We start from the raw sequence: 11,222 nt of genomic DNA, 5'->3' as shown, positions 1-11,222 counted from the left end.
TGCTATTGTTTATAATACTAGGTGTTTTTCCCGCACATGCGAGCATAATTCTTTTATAAATATTATTAATAAATGTATTATTAGCTTAAAGATCAAAATTTTCAAATAAGACATTAAATTTATACTATGAATCTTTTAATTTCTTAACTTTTGACTTTTATAAATATAAAAACATTATTTTTGGATAACAACATTAATTATTATTTATTTTAAAATATGTTTTATCTTTAACCATTTTATATTACTTTATAAACAATTATCTAATTAAATAAACAAATATATAATTGTTTAATATAAGTTGATGTTATTAAACAAATTTCTTAGAGTTACCAAAACCTACAAATCTCAAAATAAATAAAGCACAAAAACGTTAAACTGAACCTAACTTTACATATTATATTAATCAAAGCAAGTAAAACTATTGATATATGTATAATTATATTATGAAATATCTCCCATAATATCTAAATAAACACTCAACAAACGAACCATATTGATAAATATATAAAATAAGAACATTTCTTATCTATTGCTATATTCATGCTATAATAGAGAACAAAATAAGATATAGTCAATCTATATTTTTTACTTTAAAATAAAAATTGCCATTTTCCTATAAAATAATAATTCTATATTATAAAATCATAATTCGTTATTTTCAAATGGTCTCTCAAACTTTAATAAATATAACTAAAAAAATCATTATGGAAAATACAGTTTTTATAAACAAAATACAAAATCACGTTTTTATTTATATAATAGTCTTTTAACGAAATTTTAATTTAAACAAAGTTATATTTCTGTGAAAATCTTTTAAAAAAGTAAATATAGTTAATTTAAAACTCTTATAAATATAAGTTACTTGTTGTAAATAAAAAAAATAATATTTTAAAATATTCTCCTCGGGAGGCAGATATTTTGAATTTTTTTTTTAAAAGCTAATTTGATTTCAAATAAAAATTATTTATAAAAATAAAAACAAATAAATATTAAATTTGTCAACTTAAATAACAAATAAATGTTAGTCTTGCAACTGTATAATAAGAATAAAAATAAAATACCACAAAAAATCGTGTTAACAAACTAATATAAATCAAATTTATTGTTATTGCTTATATACCTCGTTTTAGTATTTTAATAATAAAATAAACATAATAATTTAAAAAGATATGCCATGGTATATTTCATTTATAAACAAATATAAATAATTTTCTTTTTACATTTTTATAAAACTATTTTAAATATATTAGTATAATTATAAATGTAATTATTATATATGTATATATACTATTAATTTTCAAAATTAACAAATAAGAAAGAAGATGTAGATAAACACAAATAAATTTATGGAATTATCTTTTCTGTTTTCAAACATGTTTTCCATTTATTTTTTGAGATCGTTCTTATAATATTAATTTTTAAACAGTTAAATAATGAACTATATAGTTCATTAAAGATATCAAAAATCTAATAAGTCTAGTTAAAATTGTTTAATAAAGCTATGACTCAGCCTATAATCATGAAGAACATGAAAAATAAGCAAATTTCTTTTCAAATATAGTATAGATTATGTTTAAAATATATTTTTCTGCAAAACTAGTTATGTTACCAGATATTTTATTAATATTTCACTCCATCTAGGGTGCGAGTTATTACATAGTATATGGTACTGATATGAAACTAATAAATTTATTTCAAACTATTATATAGATATATACTAGGGCAAAACCCGCCCTACGGACAGGTATATACGGGCGGGTATACAAATGAAAAAAATATTTGCTATAAAAATATGTTTAAAATTAAGATTAAAAATGCTATTTGAATTTAATATATATTACTGATTCTATAATATTTTAGACTATTAGATTTATTAGTACCAAAATTATTTAAATTATTACTTCTTATGAAATTACTTTGATTTTTTTATTCAAATGTTTATAACTGAGGTTGATTAAAAATGTCACTGATTATTAAAATGTTTGTGGACTATTAAGTGTTGTATTAATATATATGGTTTAGATAACTAATGAATAAGATATACGCTAAACTTCAAAACATTCAAAAAAATAATAAAGATGGTGTGTTTATTTGTGGTGCTTTAATTGATTATGTGGCAAATGGAAAAAAAAAAGAAATCTCAACTATATATGATAAACACAAAGAATTATGAAAAGAGAAAACAAAGAATCAGATGTATTAAACTTAAAAGCAACTAAAGTTAACAATTGCTAGATAAGATTTTACAATTAAGAAAATTACATGTAGAACTTCCTAAAATGGTGGTAAGGGGTTTCCTCGATCACCACGGCTCCCTCTAACCATGGTCCATTATATTTCTTGGAACTTTTGGGTTGGTTTTACTGGTCTTCTTACTCGATTCCTTTGAGAAGGAGCACCCATCTCAAATCTTAAATCCATGTCGAAGACAGCCAAAAATATTCCCATTAACTTCAATTACCAATGAACCATTGGTTATTGGTTAAAGAAGCTGGTTCATGTAAGTCACTATTTATTCAAAGCGCAAACACTTCAAACACATCTGCCTGGATCACTGAGAAAACAAAGAACCATCAATATCATAAAGAGGGAAAAATTGTTGCGGTTATCAACGTTGATACCTCTTGGACTCTTAGTAGTAACTCAGAGCTTGCTCAATCTTGAGCTAAAGTGGACATGACCTTCGATTTAAGCTTGGAAAATGAACTGATTACTTCTTTCCCTACGCATAGTTTGAACAAAGACTATTATAAAAATCTGTAGTTTTAACTGGAGTGGTTAAAGAGTGAATCCCACCGTACTTCATATTCAGATAACCAAACCAAATAGGCTACACCGAAGTACATAAACAACTTAAACAACTCCAGCTAAATCCATACAGAGAAATCCAATGCGCATTTTCTTCCACCTTCGAAACGATTATCGATCCGCGTACCTGGCTGATTTTGTATCACCATATTTTGATTATAGCTCCTTTCCCCAGTGGAGATATCAAACACACACACACTTTAACACTTAAGTGTCTGCAATTTAGAAAGTTCAATTATATTAAGGCAAAAGCAAAATTTATCTAAATTTCTCTCTGTCGGTTGAGTGATTTCTTTGTAAAGTATTTCATTAAACGTACCAAAACTTTCAGCTCTTTGGCTAATATTTCAGTAGCTTTTGCTTTGTCATTTCTGAAATAAACATACAAACAATATCATTAATTCAAAGAAGAACATAGCCAAATCATATAATCAAGAAAGAAATCAAAATAATAAATCATACTAATTGTTTGTGATGTTTGTATGAATATGTAACGATCTATGCTTGACTATCTAAACTGGCTCTCATAAAAAAAAAGATCATTATTTCACATTTCGCAACCAAAAAGAAAATTATATAAGTGATAGGAAACTTGAGTAAACTAATGAGGCGCACACAAAAGCCAAAGGCAGAGAAGCGAAGACGCAACGGTGACGTTAGAGTCTCGGTGGTTGTTGTATGAATAGCCATTTCCACCACCATGCCCCCTTCCTCTGCTGTTGTAGTAGCTCCTTTGGTAACTGTTTCCACCGGAATTATCATAAGATTCATACCACCCATTCGAGTAGCCACCATCACCAGCTCTACCTCCTCGGGCATTGGAATAGCCTCTTCGAGCACCTCGATGACCTCTTTGGTTCTGGAGGGATCCACGTGGCACATACTGTTGCTGGCAATCTCTCCTTGACATCCCTCCTTCTACCTGAGTGTAGGCTTGTTCCTGCTGTTCATGAATCACATTTCTTTCCATCGCTAACTCAACCTTCAAACCAAAAACATCAAATTCAGCCTCGGGCAATTAATTCTTTAAAGATAATTTAGAACTTCACGTTTCACTGGATTACCTTCGGTTGCTCAAAATGATCATTAACAACATATTCTTCTTCTTTACGGTTTAATGTATATCTTCTTCCTGCGAATAAAACAACAATCAATTCCACAGAAAGAACGGAAAATATATCATTAACCAAACATATATTCTCAATAACCAGTTAACAAGGATATAAGAGATAAGATAGAATATTATATGTTTTTAGAGTAATTAACATGATGAAGAATTACATCATAAATATTAGCGGAAACAAAAACATTCTAAGTGTCGGCAATGACCTCCTGCGAAATGCTCATTAAAAATGCATGCATGGTTGCATCCTGTTTCGTCCACGCATAAACGTCTGTAAGTCTTGCTTTTTTCCTCGTGAGTTTTTGCTTCCACCAGATCCATCTCTAGAAAATAAACACGCATTTGGTTATATGATTGTGTACGTTCTTATACTTCAAATGTAGAATACTTTAACACATGACATATGATATATGTTTACATACACTCACACATATATATATAACAAGTACTAAAATTTAATACTTGTAAATATTTGAAGCCGTACATACACTATATGTTATTATAAGGTGGATGTATACAGGTTATACACATAAAATGTACTTGTTTTCCATATATATATATACATATATGTGAGTGTGTAAAAAATTTGAATTACTATGATATAAATAATGAACCTGTGGCAAAGAAAAGCATGAAAGAAATCACGAGAATGGATGAGACAAAACACCAAGAGTATTTCATTTTTCAAGAGAGTTAGAAAGATTATTATATGTTCCCGAGAAAGATAGAGAGATAAAAGTTATGATGGAAGCTAATGTGGAAGAAGAGGGACTTTATATAGACTCGTTATATACATACAATAAGGTAATGTTGACTGAGATATTTGGTTACTTTGTTTTATATAATAATTAAATTTTAGATAAGTTTTGCTTTTCAATAATCTTTTAAGAGAAACTTGAACAAATTGACAATGTAATCTTTTATATATTAATAAAAAATCATTACAATATATGAGTTATGCCATATAAATAAAATGTAAATCTGAATTGGAATCCAGTGTTATTCAAAAGAAGGTTACACAAAAGGACACTTTGTGAGTTTTGTTTGCTGTAGAAGACACATTGTGGATTTGGACACAATGTTGTGACACCTGTATTATTCTGGACCAAAATATCCATCCACTTGTGTAAGTGAGATAATGTTGCTTATAAAGATACAACCATAAGATAACCAGATTCTTTTTTGTTGCAATAAATGAAAGTTTCGAATTGAAAGGTAGGTATATGGGTTTTTGGGATTGTGTTTGGGACGTTGGGTTGTATTAGCTTATAATTAGAAGATCTAATGGCTTAGAAACTTCCATCACTGTAAAGAGTGGATATAACTTTTTCAATCTTATTAATCATTCATCGCTACATGTCCACGACCACAACTATTAGCTATATACACACGATCAAAAATTGATATTGTTATCCATCCATAACTATATGTACACGACCGCAACCATTAGATATACACACGAATCCAGCACCACAACCTAATATCATTAACAATCCACCACTACATATTCATGACCAACTATTACATATACACACGAACAGCCACTACTATCATTAACCATCCACCAATATATGTCCACGCCCACAACTATAAGATATGCACACACATCCAGCAAACACAACCTTATATCAGCAACCATCCAAAGCTTCATGTCCACGACCACAACTGCAGTCAAACGTAGCGTTTTGTGTCTTCTTGTCGGAGATTGTCTGTGAACCAAATCGGTGGAAGCGAACACAACGGCGGAGGCGGACAAAGCGGCAGAAGCGGAGAAATAGGCGAAAAGGGGTTAGAGATTGCGGGGCGTACAGGAAAGCACTTCTGTACCACGCATGAGCTGCGGGAGTATAAGGAAGTACTTTTATACTACGTAGCATTGTGTATGAAGAGAATGTGGGAGTACAAGGAAGCACTTCTATACTACGCATACTTTTGGTATACATGAATATAAATATTTATATCCGTACGAGGAGAATGCGGGGTGCAAAGAATAGCTATGTCCTATAAGTGCATTGGTTGTTATGTGTAGCACAATAGGTGTCATGTTTGTTTCATGCTAGAGCTACCCCTACATAGTCGTAGTGCTACGTACTGAGCTAGTGGTTTGCGGTTTAACATCCCATACCTCACTGAGTGACTCCACTGTTGCTCACCCCTCTTTCTTCCCATTGCAGGTGAGCTTGCCGAGTAATTGGATATCTGAACGGTTTGGTGTCTTTGGGATAATTGTATTTATTTCGGTTTTAATTAATAATGTATACAAATTTTATATTCGATTTATTTGACATATTTTTATAATTCAATTTAATGATGTATTTCTTTCGGACTAATTTTATTAAATGCTTTGGTATTTGAATTGGTTTTGAATAACATGGTCTAATTCAATATTTTACTGATAGTAACATGTCGTTCTCGAGAGAGGAGGAGACGGGTGTTACAATTTGGTATCAGAGCAGGGTTCCGTCCCAGCTCCGACCTGGGATGGCGATTTATGGGACTCGAATTTTAGCAATTTTTAATGTTTCTTGGGGATTGGGAATTTCAAAATAAAGGTGACACCCTTCTGTCCAGAATCATTCGTTTAGTCGTTAGCGTTTCTGACTTTTTCTTTTGGTGTGGATGAAGATCAAGTTTCAATTCGTTTCCATTGTTTGCTTTATCTTTCTTTTTTTCTTCGTAGTTGTCAAAGTTCCTTTCGGGTTCTTTTTAGAATTCAGGACGAATTCCAGTTAAGTGGGGAAGAATTGTAACGACCGTGACCCAGCTTCTCTTTAAACCGGTATTGGTTTAATTCAAATTATAATTAATTATCTATAAAACCAAACCGAGCTGTAATTTCTTTTATTATTAATCGTGTATATATGTTTCTATACCTAATTATATATTTGTGTATCTCCTTCTTTGTCAAAAGAACGTGAGCCGCCTCCCTTATTTTACTTATCTCTCTCTTCATACCTTCTTCTTCCTCCTCTCTTATCGTTATCTTCTTCTCCATTGCTTCATTGATCCATGACTTTCCTTTGTGGTTTCCATCACCGTGCTGTCCAATTAACCGTGAGCCATGCCACTGGAGCCAGCGCCTTCACCGAAGGAGTGGCTCGTGTTACTAGAGATCCGTTGTTACCGTGGAGAAGATATGTACGAGCTGGAGCTGTCGCATCTTGACGCCACCGGCACGCATCAACACCACCAAGCACCACGACCGGAGCCGTTTCAGTCTGACCAGCCGTGATCCCAACCGTGAGTCACCGGAGAGATCCGCCATTACGATTCCAAGCCGTGAAGGTTAATTGTGACATAAGTTGTTTCTTGTGATACAAGAAATATATTTAACCTACACTTTTAACATGGCATGCGTAGGAAAGAATTAAAGACCTTATGGGTGATTTGTTTGCCAAGTCATTCTCTCTAAAGCCTAGACGTTTGACGAGGCATATCAGTTCCCGAGTATTATCCGATGAATCTCTAATATTGGCTAAGGTGAGGGTTATTCCGTTTAATTTCGTGCTAGTTTAGTACTACTATGAAAAGTTTAGTTTCGAAACATGTTCCGTCTCCGTGAATCGAGTTTAACTGGTGTCTTGTTTGTTTTTATTTTATTTTTTGTCTAAACCGAAATAGGGAATTAGATGATTCAACTGTTGATTGATTTGTTTGATGTTAAAAGACGGTTATATATAAGTATACATATAGTATGGATTGGTTAGCCGGATACAGGGAAGTACTTCTGTATCGGCCTATTTGTATGGAGATTACGGGGTGTACATGGAAGCACTTATGTACCACGTATGAGACGTGGCAATTGTTTGTGTAGAGATTGCGGGGCGTACAGGGAAGCACTTCTGTACCACGCATGAGCTGCGGGAGTATAGGGAAGTACTTCTATACTACGTATCATTGTGTATGAGGAGAATGTGGGAGTACATGGAAGCACTTTTGTACTACGCATACTTTTGGTATACATGAATATAAATATTTATATCCGTACGAGGAGAATGCGGGGTGCAAAGAATAGCTATGTCTTATAAGTGCATTGGTTGTTATGTGTGGCACAATAGGTGTCGTGTTTGTTTCATGCTAGAGCTACGCCTACATAGTCGTAGTGCTACGTACTGAGCCAGTGGTTTGCGGTTTAACATCCCATACCTCACTGAGTGATTCCCCTGTTGATCACCCCTCTTTCTTCCCATTGCAGGTGAGCTTGCCGAGTAGTTGGATATCTGGACGGTTCGGTGTCTTTGGGATAATTGTATTTATTTCGGTTTTAATTAATAATGTATACAAATTTTATGTTCGTTTTATTTGAAATATTTTTATAATTCAATTTAATGATGTATTTCTTTCGGACTAATTTTATTAAATGCTTTGTATTTGAATTGGTTTTGAATAACACGGTTTAATTCGATATTTTACTGATAGTAACATGTCGTTCTCGAGAGAGTAGGAGACGGATGTTACAATAACATGTTAGCATTTCTGTTTCTTTGTTTGAAAGTAAAGGAATAGTGCAGACAGAAATGTCGTAAAATTCTGTTTTCTGCAAAAATAAATTGACAGGTAAATAAGTAACCATGTCATTCACCAAACAGAGAAAAGTGCACACTGGGATTTCTTTTATGTGGAAGGGCATGGACAAAGGCTTCTGTGATGTTAACAAAACACCATTGAACCAAATTTCATGTATAGATAAGCTATATATCCATCTGATTGAAATTTTACTCCCACCTGCCAAAGCACACACACAAAATCATTCTTGACTCGGCTTAACCAATGCATCAATTAGTCCCAATAACTTATTCTGCTTTGTTTTTTTTAAAAAAGTGAGAAGCTTAGTCAAATCATGAACGCATGGCATAGAAAATCGACACCGCAATTAACCAATGAATCAATTAACCCCAATAACTTATTCTTCTTTGTTTTTTTTTTAAGTGAGAAGCTTAGTCAAATCATGAACGCATGGCATAGAAAATTGACACCGCAAGCTCCAAATACTCGCGGCCTGACAGCAGTGGATATAATCAAATAACAATCTGCGATTCTGAGATGCTCCAACGCGAAGAACCCCTACAAAGTTAGTGGAGCCATTGTTTTTTTGTTGGAGTCCTTTGATGAAGGGCTATGGTGTGAGCTCGATGTTGCTGGAAAATGTTTTTATAGCCATGTTTCTGAGAGAGAAATAAGCCGTCTCTTCATAAAAAAATGTAATATTATCTGTGGAGATTTAAAAATAATAAAAATGTATACTATACATTATTTCAGATATTATGTTAAATATAATATTGCCTTTTTTATATTGTATATTTACTTATTCTAATTTTCTTGTTTTTTTTTCTTATAATGTATATTTACTTATTCTAATTTCTTGTTTTTTTAATATGAAATGGTAATATTACATTATGGAGATGACTTGTTTTTTGGCTTATTCCGGTCAAATTCAATATTAGTAGGGATTTGGAAATAATAAAATGTATAACTATACATTTTTATATATGAAATAGTAATATTACATTATGGAAAATGGCTTGAAGAATGGAGATTGCTTGTTTTTTGGCTTATTCCGGTCAAGATCAATATTTTCAGCCAAATGATTTAATGAGCGACATAAAAAAAAAACTAAATGTAAAAAATGTAATACTATTATTTTCTTATAATGTATATTTTATTATTCTAATTTTTGAGTTTATTTATTTAACTTAATATTATCATTTCTTATATTGTATATTTTCTTATTTTAATTTTTAAGTTTATTTATTTAACCTCTTTTGTAAAACTAAATGTAAAAATGTAATATTATTATTTTCTTATATTTTATATTTTATTATTTTAATTTTCAAGTTTATTTATTTAACTTAATATTATCATTTCTTATATTGTATATTTTCTTATTTTAATTATTAAGTTCATTTATTTAACCTTTTTGTATAAATAAATGTAAAAATGTAATATTATCATTTTCTTATATTGTATATTTTCTTATACTAATTTTCGAGTTTATTTATTTAACTTTTTTATATGAAATAGTAATATTACATTATTGACAGTTATAGAATAAGAGTAATAATGCACATGGCTTTTTCGGAAGTTGTATTTTTCGCTGATGTGGATGCTCCAAAGAGCCTCAAAAAGTCCTAAATGATAATATTATGATATATATTTAATGTAATATTTCTATTTCTTATATTGTATATTTACTTATTATTTATTTTTCTTATATTGTATATTTACTTATTATTGTTTAATGTAATATTTTAATTTTTTATATTGTATATTTACTTATTATTATTTTTCCTTATATTGCATATATACTTATTATTATTATTTTTTAGTAATAATGCCACTTGGTTTCTTTCGGAATAAGTATTTTTCGCTGATGTAGACGCTCTGTAGAGCTTCAAAAGATGTTTAATGTAACATTTATATTTCTTATATTGTATATTTACTTATTTTTTTCTTTTTATATTGTATATTTACTTATTATTGTTTGATGTAATATTTCTATTTTTTATATTGTATATTTAATTATTATTTTTTCTTTATATTGCATATTTACTTATTATTTATTTAATGTAGCTTTTTTATTTCTTATATTGTATATTTACTTATTATTTATTTTTCCTTATATTTATATTTACTTTTCTTTTTTTTTGGTAATAATACCACGTGTCATCTTTCGGGAGAAGTTTTTTTTGCTGATGTGGACGCTCTATGGATCCTCAAAAGGTCCCACGTGCCTTTTTCGGAATAAGTATTTTTTGCTGATGTAGACGCTCTATGGAGCCTCAAAAGATGTTTAATGTAACATTTCTATTTCTTATATTGTATATTTACTTTTTATTTATGTTTCCATATATTGTATATTTACTTATTATCGTTTAATTTAATATTTCTATTTTTTATATTGTATATTTACTTATTATTTTTTCCTTATATTATATATTTACTTATTATTTACTTCCATGAGATTTAAAATTTCAACTTTCGCTTAAAATTCAATTTTGATTTTTTGTGAATTTGACTAAGGTTTCTTGAGAAGTCTTCTCTCTTAGTTTTAGCAAATTTTACTAAGTTTTTGTGTTGTTGTGTTTTGTTATGTGTGGGTAGATTGATTAAAATATTTTTTTGTACGTTGCATCAATAACTCTAATGAAGTCAAGTACTTTTGGCAAAACATGAACATATTTACCATTCTTTTGATTAACATCTCTTAAAGTTTACAAAATAATTCACAACTAAAATATTACACTACAAATCATAAAAAGACCATAAACAAAATTATTACACAGCTAGATAC

General features: G+C 30.2%; 1 protein-coding gene and 3 long non-coding RNA genes across 4 annotated transcripts; 1 reads left to right on the top strand and 3 right to left on the bottom strand.

The window, feature by feature from the left end:
* Positions 1 to 2,338: 2,338 nt before the first annotated feature.
* LOC106340965 lies at positions 2,339 to 2,886 on the bottom strand. The gene is made up of 3 exons (XR_001269547.1): positions 2,797 to 2,886; positions 2,622 to 2,722; positions 2,339 to 2,554 (listed from the first exon to the last, which is right to left on the bottom strand). It is a non-coding gene; the product is annotated as an uncharacterized LOC106340965 (long non-coding RNA).
* A 344-nt stretch (positions 2,887 to 3,230) lies between these two features.
* On the bottom strand, positions 3,231 to 3,955 carry LOC106340964 (glycine-rich protein DC9.1-like). The gene is made up of 2 exons (XM_013779786.1): positions 3,873 to 3,955; positions 3,231 to 3,790 (listed from the first exon to the last, which is right to left on the bottom strand). The coding sequence occupies exon 2, from the start codon at positions 3,776 to 3,778 to the stop codon at positions 3,410 to 3,412; it is 369 nt and encodes a 122-aa protein (XP_013635240.1). The 5' UTR covers positions 3,779 to 3,790; positions 3,873 to 3,955; the 3' UTR covers positions 3,231 to 3,409.
* Positions 3,956 to 3,985: 30 nt separating this feature from the next.
* On the bottom strand, positions 3,986 to 4,676 carry LOC106341542. The gene is made up of 2 exons (XR_001269679.1): positions 4,546 to 4,676; positions 3,986 to 4,254 (listed from the first exon to the last, which is right to left on the bottom strand). It is a non-coding gene; the product is annotated as an uncharacterized LOC106341542 (long non-coding RNA).
* A 2,177-nt stretch (positions 4,677 to 6,853) lies between these two features.
* Positions 6,854 to 8,220, top strand: LOC106340807. Its single transcript, XR_001269516.1, has 3 exons — positions 6,854 to 7,216; positions 7,292 to 7,411; positions 8,127 to 8,220. It is a non-coding gene; the product is annotated as an uncharacterized LOC106340807 (long non-coding RNA).
* Positions 8,221 to 11,222: the final 3,002 nt, after the last annotated feature.

This window comes from Brassica oleracea, chromosome C4 (genome assembly GCF_000695525.1).
Source record: "Brassica oleracea var. oleracea cultivar TO1000 chromosome C4, BOL, whole genome shotgun sequence".
Classification (NCBI taxonomy): domain Eukaryota; kingdom Viridiplantae; phylum Streptophyta; class Magnoliopsida; order Brassicales; family Brassicaceae; genus Brassica; species Brassica oleracea.
Note: the sequence above shows the minus strand (reverse complement) of the source record. Positions and strands in the feature narration are given on the sequence as shown.